Source organism: Asterias amurensis, chromosome 6 (assembly GCF_032118995.1).
Source record: "Asterias amurensis chromosome 6, ASM3211899v1".
Lineage (NCBI taxonomy): Eukaryota > Metazoa > Echinodermata > Asteroidea > Forcipulatida > Asteriidae > Asterias > Asterias amurensis.
The window spans coordinates 17606595-17621063 of NC_092653.1; the positions used below are offsets into that span (position 1 = coordinate 17606595).

The 14469-nt window shown below is 38.8% G+C and overlaps 1 protein-coding gene across 1 annotated transcript; it reads right to left on the bottom strand.

Annotated features, from left to right (window-relative positions):
* Positions 1-1242: 1242 nt before the first annotated feature.
* LOC139939172 (transmembrane protein 248-like) lies at positions 1243-14160 on the bottom strand. Its single transcript, XM_071934946.1, has 7 exons — positions 14017-14160; positions 9935-10102; positions 8910-9201; positions 7986-8127; positions 6259-6421; positions 4929-5072; positions 1243-3025 (listed from the first exon to the last, which is right to left on the bottom strand). The coding sequence occupies exons 2-7, from the start codon at positions 10088-10090 to the stop codon at positions 3008-3010; spliced, it is 915 nt and encodes a 304-aa protein (XP_071791047.1). The 5' UTR covers positions 10091-10102; positions 14017-14160; the 3' UTR covers positions 1243-3007.
* Positions 14161-14469: the final 309 nt, after the last annotated feature.

The window sequence follows — 14469 nt, forward strand, 5'->3', positions numbered from 1 at the left end:
TGAATGCGATTGTGCCAAACCATGGCCAAACACAGCTACAAAATACAATTTACATGTATGTACATGTATTTTTTATATACCTCGCCTTGTGGAATGGCGACACTTTTGAGGCTTCCTTAACAAATTAAATAAGTAGATTTCACTTATTCCAAGGTTATCGTGCCCTACTATTCATTCTGACAAACAACGTATAAAGGGAAGTTGTGATACAAACCTGCTCTGTTGAACACTATACAAACGTACATAAAGACAATGTTTATCATGTCTGGAAACAAGTGAGACCATGGGTTCATAAATACATGAACATTAACACAGTACATGTACTATTCTTACCTTTGTCATCCTGTCCTCTGCTGAGCTCACACAGAGAAAATAACCACATGCTATGTTAATCTGGAAAATCACAATTATCACATAGTTTTCTTATGATCCAAGACTGTTAAAATACCATGCCCTATATTTACTTCATCTAAACACAAAGGAACAGTATAGTTTCTGGGGAACAATAATTTAGAGTAATAAAAAACGGGACAATCTTGTTGATGCTTGACAAATTTGTGTCAAGGTATATTTTTTGAATAACCACACTTAACCATATACATTTACATTAATTCATATTTACATTCCATGCACTACTTTCATTTTGATCATCTAAAATAAAATTTGTTTGAACTTTGAATCCATTATACAGCTTCACATGTACACTGTACATGACAAACAGACAAGTTGAGTGAGCTTACATAAGCCCCATACTATAAGCAGTTAAGGAGTTGAAAGAGATCGATCTATCAATAATGAGACTAGCCGAATTTTTAACCAATTTCTTCAAATATTTTCTTGCTTAGCTTAAGTTTCTTGTCCACGAACACTTGAAGTATTCAACAAAGAAAAAATGTAGCCTAAAAGTCATCAGAATGGGTTCAAAATTCAATCAGTTATGGAAAACCAACAGGTTTTGTCTGCTTCTGACTTCCAACTACATGTGTAGCGTGCATAAGGCTTACATAATAACCTGTAAACTACTTTACACACAAAAACACACAAACATGTACAGTGCCAGCTTGACACTCATGAAAGGCATTTAAGAAAACTGTTGTTTCTACAAACAACTAACGAATATCATACCATGAAGAAACAAGTTAATCTCGTCCGAAAGCTATTAACTATTATAGGCACAAGGGTCTTGTAAAGTAGCTCAAGTTCAAACTGGATGATTTTGAAAAACACATTGCCTATGTTGACTTTGTCATTTACATGTACAAATGTGTACAGCAGTTGTAGCACATCTAATCAAAACACAGTCAAATGTTTCACAGCTAACAGTTTCTTGCATACCACTTCTCCTTGAAGCACAGATTGATGTCTAAAAACATTCATCGTTTGCAAATTCCATATCAGTCAATTCCTCACGAAGTGAAATGGGCTAAACAGAACAAGTAAAATTTGAAGCTCCTCCACAACAAATCATAATGGTATGATTTTGTTATATACAAGCATTTGGTAACACTCTACCTGGCTCCTGAACTAGGTTTTTTTTGAAAAACCTTTAGTTAATCCTTAACTAATTTAGTGAAATAATCTGTTTCACCTTTCTACCGTGTTCCTAAATAACCCTTTTGTGTGTATTGAGATATTTCAAAAGAATAATAATTTCAAGATGCCCTGAACTCAAGGCATGCACACTTACATTATGTTCCTGTCCTTGAAGTTGTCTAATGGGTAGGGGGCCTACATGCCACATTAACTGGGATTTAAAATGAACTGCTAAAAAAAAGAACATACAAATAAAAAGGCTAATATTCCAGTCGCCATCAGTGTGATATATTCGTCCTGGGTCCTTGAATGGAATGTAGCAATACAAGCCTTTTAAAATCTCATTGAAAGTGACATAAAATAATTTAAAATATACAGATCATTATAATCACACGATGTACAGTACAGATTTTAAATCCCCTCACTGAACGTCTACAAAAGTCTATGGATCCTACAATCTTAACTCACACTTAACAACAAATTGAGAACAAAATTTTCAGTGTTTTTTTAACGATTAAAAGTTCAAAACCTGCCCCTCCTTAATGTGCAAAATCTTTAACTAGATTTTATCTATGGTGCAGTGTTCATTTTCATTGGGTTTCTCTGCTTTTCTATCACTTACACATGAAGAAATTTATTTTTTTTAAACTGGAAATGAGAGCAGATCAAAAACTCCATGCATCATCTGACTTATAGTGATACAATCCACACGAAAATCCTCTATCCTCTCACATGATACTACGGTACTGTATATAATACAGTGCATCAAACTTCTTAGATCAACAGATTCAAAATTTGCCCCAAATCAATCATTGCTCTGCAACGAAACCTTACAGCATCATCTTAATATTCATGTGGAAAAAGCCACTGTCATCAGCATTGGTTTATGCAACTTCAATATACAATTTGTATTTTGTTCTGCTTCAACAGCCCTGCCTGAAGGTTAGCTGGCTATCTTGAACTCTGCTGGATCATCTGAACATTGTCATCATACATATACATGTACATGTATTTGCATACCGTGCATTGGGAAACCAGTGTTCCCAATTGTCTTGACGAGTCCTTCCATCAAAGCTGGTTTTCATTGAACCTCTTTGTCCAGATGTCACAAACCTTCACATGAGTGGATTAGGTAGAGTGGATGATACCAGTTATTTTTTATCACCAGAATCACTTCCTTGACAAGCACCAGTTAGACTCGGTTTGATGACCACTATCTCCTTGCTGACCATGCTGTCAACCAAGCCAATCAACAGCAAACAGGCATCATTTGCTTAAAATGTTCACATTTACCTTCATAGTGATGTCACTTCAATTGCATCCCATTTAGGGTATTGTTCACTTTTTCTCTGAACTGCAGCATAAATTAACAATAACGCAGTTACAACATCAAATTCTGTCATTTCTGTCCAGTGTCGTGAAGTACACACAAAGTATAATGTGCACCAATGGATCTGAATGTCCAGCTTTCACTTCAAACGCCCGGCTGAATCTGCAAAAAACAAATAAAGTTGTTAGAAACGATCCACAAGCAAGGTTCTTGACCAAGAATGTTTCAGAGGGCTAAAAGATGTAATGCCAAATATACTGTACAACCACCTCCATGCCTGACAGTTGGAGGCAATGTAGGTGATTGCCTCCATGCACCCTGGTCATTGCCTCGATGCCCTTAAAATGCTCAATTTTAAGCATGAAACTTTCTCATAGGGTGCCCATACAAGGGAGAAAATGCCTCAGTGCCCTTGCCTGTTCCAAAAAGAAGTATACAGGCGGCGAGGCCTGCACCTCTATGGTCTGATTAAGGAAACCCTGGGCCCTCCTTTCAAGATTGATGATTATTATAGGACATGATGTCTAACAAGGATGCACAATTTCATGTCTAGAACCCACAACTGCATGTTGCCTTGTTTATATGAGGCTCAGGTAAGTAAAGCTGTTTAGTTTGAATTAGGTTGATAGAGAGATGTATTAAATTATGAAATCATAATATACATGTAGTTCTTTTTATCATTAGATGTTTGATAACATTCTTTTAGGATTTGTATGGGTTTTTATCATGAGTCATCATGAAATTTGTTTACTAGAACATTGCTCCACAAACAAAAAAAGGTAGTTCAAAGGTAGGAATTCTTCAGCGAAGTAAACAATCTTTAAAGTCACCTGGAAATAGAATTTGTTTTTCAATAAAATAAATTTTGAGTAATTGTTTTTAACGATTTATATGTAGTAAAAAAAAGAGTTGTGTGGGGGTGACTCCGCCTACCCCTTTTGTGACGTCAATCGAGGCAGACTTTGCCTCGATCGAACATTGAACACACATACGTGCAAGTACATTCAAGTCCTAGTCGCGAGTTTGTACGTTTCAAAAAAGTTTTGTTCTTGCATTTTTCCGACAATGTCGACCAGGTGTATTGCTGCAAAACATTTAAAGATTGGGTCAGTTTGCAAAGTGGTTCAGTCCTACGTCTTTTCCAGTGCTGTGCAGCAAACATTTCGAACTGCCGTGCTTCGAGAATCCGGAATACACTACACATTTTGACATGAAGAGAACAGTTCTTTTCTAAAACATAACGCCATCCCAACAATTTTTATAGCTAGTGGGGAAGTCGAAGAAGGTACCTGCAAGACATAACGAACCTAAAGGAGCATTTGCCTAATGTGAAAAAAAATCATGTATTGTTTCAACTTTGAGGGCATGTTTTTAACTTGCGCCAAGCGTTACTATCTTGTGTTGGCAATGCATGCGATCTATCGCGCCTCGATTGACGTCACGAACAGCACCCTCTCGGGTCGGGCTTATTTTCAAATTTGTAAAAAACATGGAACCTAATTTTTTTAAACCTTATTCATAATTCCACTCATCAAAACACATAATTTTAGTGACAAAAGCTTTATTTTGACAAAATACCACTTCCAGGTGACTTTAAGACTGCTTTTGCCAATATTTGAGTTCTGCTTACATTTGAAACAGGACATTGGCACCATCATAGTTAATAAAAAGAATAACCAATTCTTATATAGCGCATTTCACAATAACCCTATCAATGCGCTTTACATTAGTGCCCTGGTCATAGGGCCAATAATATCCCTTTTAATGTTTCTTAGCTCCCTTTAGATCGCTCCCTTTAGATCGCTCCAAAGGCTTTTTCATTCACAGTATCAACCTCTACCCTCACAGGTACTCATTTATACCCCTGGGTGAAGAGAAGCAATTATAGAAAAGTATCTTGCTCAAGGACACAAGTATCACAACCGGGATTCGAACCCCAACTCTGGTGACTTAGCACCAGAACTTGAATTCGATGCTCTTAACCCCTGGGCCATGCTGTTTCTTTGAGCTAAACATTTTTCAACATCCACCCACCCTTTAAAGACACCTATATGAGAGAACAAACCTTTTTTTCAGCGCTTGTATTGTGCACATTTCTCTGTTTAGTCGGTGGTCCTTTGAGAAGTGCATAGCAGACCCACATGATTACCATAAAAAACATGAAGTAACTGGTGTACATCAAATGTAGGTTTATCAGAGACTGCTCAGCCTGTGTTGATAAAAGAGAAACTTGGTGAGGAATAAAAACTACTGCAGCTTTTTGGTAAGCCCTGCTTGAGCCAGACACTTTCAGATTTGCTTCTCCCTTAAAATGAAACAGCTGTATATACTGTGTGTGGTGATAAAGGAAGCCAGTCCACATGTCTATTTAAGAAAATAAGGTTCACCCTGGCTTTTCATGCTAGGTCTTACGGCAGTAAGACACTTAATAAAACCAGTTGCCAAAACCAAACACGTCGGAAAGTTAATACGACAATACATGTAAATGTGTACATGTTTAAATCTGGGATGCTGAATCTTCCTGCGCAAGTAAAAAGGATAGTTTGTTGAAGCCCAGTTAGCTTACTTTCAAAAAAGATAAGCACAAGCCTGAATTACAAGTAGACTTTGATAAATTTTATCTACTTTTTCTAATTTTTGCTTCACAAAGGCAAGACAATCACCAAAAGGTATAGACTTGAAACAAATCAGTCAACAGTATACTCTCTGTTGGACTCAGTTTTACTTCTGCTGAAATTATGCAAATCAAAGAATGATGTTCAAAAGGTATACGTCAAGATCAAAGCAGGCCTGTGGCTGTACATGGACTGATGAACTCTCACCTAAATTCAGCGTCGCGCGCTCACCATTAACCATAGATGTAATAAAGGCGCACACATACAGCAACTGGGTGTGAGTTCAGAATTCCATGTAAAGCCACACACCTCCTTTGTTCTTGACATATGTGTCAGTTGGGCTCTACCATGGTGTACAAATTCTTAAAAAGTTTTAAACTGCTAAAATAACAATAAAGGGCAAAGTGAGTCAGTTTGTGTACAGATCTCGTACATGTACAGGCCAGGGCCCGATTTCATGGCTCTGCTAACCGCCGAATTCTGCATTAACTGTCACCATTAATTCTCCACTTGCACGGCAAGCATCAAATTTTATCGTGAGCGTACAATGCCTAGTAATGTTAAGTACGCACTTGCACGAGGCAAAATTCCCCGCTAACCTGTTGAATACACTTGACATACATGCACGCGTGGAATTCCCTGCTTCCGTAAGCGCCGATTCTTTGCTTACGGTAAACAGAGCCATGAAACTGGGCCCTGATCTGCTAATAATAGCAACTACTGTAGAAATTAATAAAAGTACAATGCAATGCAATGTAAAACTTTACATTATGTACTTACCGAACTTAGCATTACTGTGAGATGAGGATCAAACTTGTGCTTAGCATGAGCAACTGTTCCTTGAGTGCACCAACTATCAATAGCTTGACCTTTTGGTCGAAAGCTCATCCACGCTGAACTATTCTCATGGTGGGAGTCAGTGGTATTGCACGTTGCTGGACGTCTGAAGTCAAAACAAAACAAAAGATTTGAACAAACCCCTTGCATGTGATGTCACACTGCCAAAAGGAGGCATATCATTGGACGAAAGCTGTTTTGTGTGTGTAAAAACTAAGGGTGTAACCTCAGTGTTCCTGGTACATTTCGCGTTATGCAAGTGGGTCTATTGATTTCTATAGAACCCTTACACAACAGAAAACGCACTATCCGAACCACTTACCATTTTCATTTACCGTTTTCAAATCTTTTGTGCACGGGCTGGTGTTGACCTGCAAGGGGTCTCCAATGTTTTTAAGAGCTTTATCCTTTTCGTATATATTATTTGTATTTTTGTATTTTTATGTGAATTGCCAAATAAATAATTATAATAATAATACATATATTTGTAAAAAAAAAAAATTATAGGTCCTGACCTCTGAATGATACAACAAGATTCATAAATTTATCTGTGCTGAATTCCTCCAATAAATTTACATATCAGTTTAAAGGCACTGGATAGTATTGGTTAATGCTCAAATGATTGTTAGAATAAAATCTTATCTTGTTAGCAATCAATAGAGAGATGTTGATAGTATAAAACGTTGTGAGAAACGGTTCCCTCTGAAGTAGCTTACTTTTCGAGAAGAATTTCACACTAAAATATTTGAACTTGACTTCGAGACCTCAGAGTTTGATTTTTAAGGTCTCGAGTTTAAGCATCTGAAAGCACACAACTTAATGTGACGTTAGTGGTTTTTCTTCCATTATTATCTCGCAACTTCGAGGACCAATTGAGTTCAAATTTTCACAGGTTTGTTATTTTGTGCATAACATTTTTATGTTGAGACACCAAGTGAGAAAATTGGTCTATGACAATTACCAAAGGTATCCGGTGTCCTTAAAACAAATAACTATTTTGGATATAACTCTGCATACATACAGGACGTCTGACAATGAAAGATGGACATGATCAAGACTGAAGATTGCATGCAACATTCCATAAACAATGCACTAGTCAAAGTAAACTTTTAAGGCTATTGTCCATAATATTTTTTTAAACCAAATGTATTGTTCACTTCCATAAAACAATATTGTTGTGCATGACTTGCTAATAGAAGGTGCTAGAGTGGCTAGTTCAATCTGAAAGCACACAACTTGAGCAACAAGGGCATTTTTTTCTTCCATTATTCTCTCGCAACTTCGACGACCAATTGAGCTCAAACTTTCACACGTTTGTTATATTAATCATATGTTAATATACACCAAGTGAGAAGACTGGTCTTTGACAATAGACCTATCCATTAAGCTCCGCCCCATTGCGTTTTGACCAATCGCAACAAAGGTACGAAAAATAAGGTCCGACATGTGTGCGAGTATCTTGGCGCATGCGGCAGAGTTGTGCAGAAAGGCATTGTAGAGCCCCCACGTGTTCTTGCTCACACAAGCGTTGTGAGCGGAGCCTACTGGATCGGTAAATTACCAAATGTGTCCATTGTCTTTAAATGAAAAAACTAAAAACGATATCAAGAACAAAAATGAATGCATGCAAGATTACTCGCTGATTACATGTCAGCGATTTACAGGTTTACCTTGATGTGGGAAAGACAGATGCTGGCCCAGTCAGCATGAGACACGTCTGCACACCGAGACTACACACAGTGGGGTCATTGCACTGTGGGGGCTTCAGCGGGTGGGGAACCTCAAACTGTACACTGACCATCTCTTCAGAGCCTGCAATGAATACCAACCATTTAGAAAAATAGTCTTCAACAAGATTTATCACAAACAATGATAAAGAGAGAGACAATAAATATAGAGAGACAACTGTGAAAAAAATTGACAGTGATTCACTCACAAAACGGGAGAAATATGCATTGTTTCTACAGCGTGCTGATTCAGTGGCCACTCAGGCCATACCCCTCTAGTACCAATAATAATAATATTACATGTAGTTGTTTAGCACTGTATCAGTATCACACCCCTAAATAAGTATCAAACCACGCAGTAGTATGTCCTGCAAGGTATGTGGAGCTAAGTTTTCAAGTATAATAGCTATTCCCATGGTGCTATGGCACAATTTGCTGTCGATCAGATCAGGAACACTGGTGCAAACCTCTTCTCTTGACGATAAGTGCACTTAGTTCTTTCATGTGCCTAACACAACACAAGGGACCTACTGCTTTATCAACAGCAATAATGACTAAGTGTCTTGCTTCAGGACACAAGTGTCGTGGCCGGAACTCAAACCCACACTCTACTGATAAGAAACACCAGAGCTTGTGTTCTTATCCGCTCGGCCACTGGAAATTCCCATCAATGATCCAGGCCTCGAAAGCCCACAGCAACCACAGCATATGAGTGGTGCCCTGTGCTTCTGCTGTGGTGCCCATTGCAAAGTTCAAGTACAAAATTTTCCTCACAGAAGTGCCCCATACCATAAGAAAATTACTGTGCCCCTTTAAGAATGAACATCAAGGCCTGACGACCTTATAGAACTGAGCTTACGTATTTACCTTCTTTCCCAAGCAAACTTGCAGGAATTAGACTCGAAAACATTGTAACATTTGTAATGGTTTTGGCCATATATATTGAGGGATCGATCATAACCATGACAGACAGAGAAATGTTTCTTCTCATGGACCAGTCGTCCTCTTCGTCTTGCGATGGACTTGTCACTGCAGAGATAGTTGTGTTGTTGTCCAGTTTGTTGGGATTCTCTGTTGTGAGCACTGTCGTCACAGTAGACTCGTTCATGGTAAGGCAAAAGTCAACACTGGATAAATCATCCAAGAAGGTGTTCCAATCCTGAACAAGATAATTTGATTTCAATTTAAATGCCATCATTACAATTTAATATAAACCACAAGGGAAACTGACTGGGTATATCATTTCAATATTTACCCAGTCAATTTCCCTTGTGGTTTATATTGATATCTGAAACAAATGGTCCCATCCCCTTCAGGTGATATGGCTGCTGCTTCCCAGGTTGTAACGTAATTTGGGTGTGATCCCTGGCTACACGGCAGTTAATGGTTGTATGGCTTCTGACTGGCACTCCAGATCAAAATATTGACGAATAGCGAGACGCCAACATAGGGCTAGATAGTTCAGTTGGTAGAGTGCCGGCACGTTAATTCAGAGGTTGTTGGTTGGAATCCCTCTAGTCAATTCTTTGTTCAAGTAAAAAAAATCATTACAATTTAATTCAACACATTTTTTTTTCCTGTCCCAGTAAACTTTTTTCCTCTCATTTTCAGTATTATACCATGTAGCAAAGCAGTCAAAACTCCTTTGAGAAATTGGTGATGTTTTCATTAAAAATGAAATTGAGCCCAGGTTTTGACGATCTTGATCTTGCTATACAAAAGCTTGTCAAAAACAATGGGACATTGCAATAGTTTATACAGGAAGTATGAACCAGGCTTTACAGATGGATTCAAAATGGAAAATTTACTTTCAACTTAGCCAGTCATTATTGTACCAGACAATATTTTAAATGAACTATGTACTGCCTACTTTATATTAGAATGTGATTTACCTCGGACATATCATAATTTGGAACCTCACTGTGCTTGAAGTAGTAGCCAAGGATAAAGACGGACAGAGCAAAGAGGAACATGCAAGCAATGAAAATGACAAGGGGAGGTTTGCTCACAACATGCCCCTTCAGGTTCTCTAGCGGCTTGTAGGCCATCGTAATAATTATCTGCAAATAAAGAACAGTAAATTAAATCATTTAGAGCAATATTACAGTATCATTATAACAACTAGTCTTGGTTTCAAGACCATAGTGTTTTCATTTACACACAACCACAATTTGGATTTTATGTACACTGTATAAACATTGAGGGCGCTGTTTAATTTGTTATTTCCCAGGATCCAGTGTTGGTGGTGAAAATGAAACAGTTCGCAGCGCTCTCTATGGTTTACTCAAAGTCCCTTAAACCTAAACAATGGTTTCTGTGTACGCGGAAACACCCAGTCTTGGAACCACTATAAAGGATTTATGCAAAGGGTTCTCTTCACCGCTAAATAAAGGGAAGGGGGAAAAGGAAATGAGCCGATATGAAGGTACTGCATGAGAAGCTGCATGCCCGAGTACAAAAGGATGTGTGTTGGCCAAGGCTAGCAATCCTATCTAGAGGCTAGGAGTTTGCACTTGCAATCACTTGCAATCATCCAATTTCTTTCTTCCAAGGTGCTAACTATCAGTGGGTGGTGCTGGGCATGGGTGGGCCTGCCCAGGACTCACAATGGGCCTGCCCAGGGCCTGCCCAGGAAGCACATTTTTTGCCCAGCACAGTGTGCCACCCAGCACAGATTTCTAAATATTATCCACTGTGTATTGATCTCAGACACAGCTAATAATAAAGAGTATCAAATGTCACAGAGAAAGAACACAGTAAAAAGGCCTGTTATTTTACCCCCAACACAAACAGGCGCCCCCCCCCCCCCCAGCAATAATGGCCCCATAAATTTGGTGCTCTTCAAAATAAATTGATTTATTGCTCACCACTTCAATTGTTCTAGCTACAATCCTGCTGCCCATACATGTGTACAGATGGCAAAAGGACTTCCAAGTTCCAACACATACTCTTTCAGTTATTTCAGACTACACAACGACTAATTTTGTGCAATAGCAGGGCCAACATTGCTTTTGAAATATCAATGATGGTAGTGTAACTGTTACTTTTAGAGAGTAGGTCAACAGGCCCGAGACCAGTGATTTTGTTCGGCCAGTAAACTCACAACCTGACCTTACAATTGAGACTTAAAGGCAGTGGACACTATTGGTAATTGTCAAAGACTAGCCTTCACGGTTGGTGTATCTCATTATATGCATAAAATAACAAACCTGTGAAAATTTGAGCTCATTCGGTCATCAAAGTTACGAGATAATGAAAGAAAAATAACCCTTGTCACACAAAATTGTGTGCATTTAGATGGTTTATTTCGATACCTCAAATTCTCAATCTGAGGTCTCGAAATCAAATTCGTGGAAAATTACTTCTTTCTCGAAAACTATGGCACTTCAGAGGGAGCCGTTTCTCACAATGTTTTATACCATCAACCTCTCCCTACTACTCGTCACCAAGAAAGGTTTTATGCCAATAATTATTTTGAGTAATTACCAATAGTGTCCACTGCCTTTAAGTTCAAATGCCAACTAAATGCCAAATAAGTTAATAGGGCCTAAATGTAGCCTAATTAAACTTGGTACCTTTTTTTACAGTGATTTATTCCCACAAATAGTTTTTGCTTCCATGATGTTTGTTGAGTCCTAACCTCTTCTACATTTTACTCTTTTCTAGATTTTGTAATTCGACTTGGCAACCATTCATTGCCCACTTACCAGTATAGCCATCCTAGCCATCCCCTCCCCCCTACTCCTGACCTAAAAGAGGAGGTTCTACCCGCTATTGTCTCAGAGTCCATGCTGTAGTCTCTGCTATCGTTAGTAGATATAACCTCATAGTTCTAGGAGTAGCCCCCCCCCCTTGCAAAATCACCTCCTCTACTACACTAGTAAAGTCACCCACCATGATAGTTGTGATAACGTGTACAGCGTATGTACACATACTGTACATGTACATCACACCATCTGTACGGTACACTAACTGTACATGAGTACTTTCTAAGTAGAGCCTTGGTGGTTTTGTATCTGCCAAAACTTAGGGCGGAGCTCATTATGCTAATGTTTACTAAAAACCCGTTCTCAATGGTTGTTGGTTGACCTAATAACTCTTGCTGCAATGTCAATCACAATGTCTGCAAGTCGCTGGAAACCAGTCCAATGGTGTATAATTTGCAACTACAGTACATCGTAGTGTAGCCCAGGTTGGACTCCTCCGTTGCAGGCAAAGCGACGGAGTCCAGGGTATAAAGGTCCCGTACCATTGCGAAAATGTTTCAAAAAGCTGTTAAAAATACTTCTACCTAACTCGGGAGTCTGAACTTTTACTTACATGTTCCTTGTAGTTGGAACTCAAAGTTCGCATTATTTAAAATTGTTGAATTTTCTCCTTTGGTGTTAATATTTTGTGAAAAGAAAATTGAAATTAGCGTGTTCATATCCCACGTCGTGCACTAACTTCCGTGTAAACACTTTCTTGCACTGATCACTGGCAGCCTACTATTTGCAGCCAAATCGCTGTCAACCTGCATAGCGTTAACCAAACACTAAGCAGATGGATAATAGTCAGTGAGCAATTTACTCAAAGCGCAGAACTATGCGATACCGAGCATTGACGTCTTGTGCCAAGACTCCATTTGACAAATGAGGCAACTTTTTACCATAATTAGCGCATGCTAACCGTCCCAAGAAAAAAAATATACGCGTGCAGGAAAGCGCCCTCTGTTGTCCGCACATGTACAAGAAGCACTGTGAAAAAGCAAGACGACGGCAGACGATTTTGCTGCACGCTTAGAATTTTTTATTTTTTTAAACTTGATATTTGTAACCGAAATTCAACCTGAAATTTATAAAAATTCTATTTGAGCTGGAATATTTTATGCCTCCTGGATTTTAAAATGTATATTGGAGGAGTTGAAGGCGAGTTAACGGCACCTACCCTGTTTTGACGGCGAATAGCGGCAATATAATGCACTGTACTCAAAGCCATGCGCACTTGGGCTCTTACTATCCATTGGTACACGATGATCAACATCGCCAGTGCAGAACTTCGACATATTTTCGGATATAATTTCTTCCATGGATATATTTGTTAGCTGTGAACTCGTTGAGAATATAGTGAGGGACACTTTAATATATGAACGAATTTCAGCTTCTCAAATCAGATAAAAAATTAAGAAAATTGTAGTCAAACTTGTGTTCGCATTGTAAAGAACCTTTATACCCAGGACGTCAGTGCAGTGGCACTGACTGATGTCCTACCAGGGCTAATCGTAGACAACTACAGAAGCTTGACTTTCGCGATAATGCATTTTTACCGTGGAATATAATCAGTGTCGATGTCCACATGAAAAAAAATAATGAATGACATTTTGGGTACAAAGTCAGAAGTTACTTTGGTACAAAGTGACCGACATCGCGATAGCATGAGCCTAGCCCCACTTGTGTGGCCAAGGCTAACTGAATCCTTAGCCACACGTCCATACCATTTCCTCATGCAGCTTTTCAATTCACACAAAGCAAGCTAAGAGTTTAGGTGAACACATTCAGCCGGTTTATACTGCCGAGTCGCTCGTAGGGGAGGCACCAGAATTTTTTTATTTTTGGTTATTTCTTAGCTGCATGAATGAGGAAATGGTATGGACGTGTGGCTAAGGATTCAGCTAGCCTTGTCCACACAAGTAAGTATGCCAAGTAAGTAACTGCATTGGCAGTGAGTTCCAATCATCAGCTCTACTGCCTGATGCACTGTCATTCATGTGCACTCTTCCACTACTCAACCACTACTCAACTACTACTCTAGCTAGGGCCTACTACAACGGCACAACCACTGACTGCCAGTTTGGTTGCCAGTTTCCTCATTCATACACTGCCAACCATTTTTTTGATTGACGTTGTAAAATTTTAGTTAGTAATAAATAAACACACGAACAAGTCAAATTCGGTATATTTTGCTTTCAATCAATTAACAGAACCTCAACCATTACCTGATCAAGTAGAACTCAGCTCTAGAGATGTCAGCATTTTGCTCACGGTGGCTACTGTAGTGCTAAAAAAACGAACACATCAACGTTAATTTTCACACCTCTCTCAGATGCTCTCAGAAAGCCGACATTGCTGGCTCTACGTCATGCATGCAATTCAGCACTAGCTGAAATCCCGTTAACGACGAGAGTTCACGGAGTCTGATTGGCCACGAGAGGGGGCTATTTATAATGTAGTGCTGTTCATATCGACGATAATAATGTGAACTTTGTTGTGTGACTTGTACATTCTTTGGGTATTCTGGCAGGCAAATTACTGCACTGGTCATATGGGAAATTGCCATTTTTTCCAAATATATCGAAGAGTTATGAAAGAAAAAGCTTAAAAATTAACAACTTATAGGCCTATATCACAACATTGGATAAATCATGAAGGGCACTTGGGTAAAGCGAGGA

Bases quoted from the DNA above. Each gene is read 5' to 3' on its own strand.
- LOC139939172 (XM_071934946.1), bottom strand. From the start codon at position 10,090: ATGGCCTACAAGCCGCTAGAGAACCTGAAGGGGCATGTTGTGAGCAAA. The intron at 6,422-7,985 runs GTAAACCTGTAA...TTTTGACTTCAG, and splicing joins TCTGTCTTTCCCACATCAAG to ACGTCCAGCAACGTGCAATA. The intron at 5,073-6,258 runs GTAAGTACATAA...TTATCAACACAG, and splicing joins TCACAGTAATGCTAAGTTCG to GCTGAGCAGTCTCTGATAAA.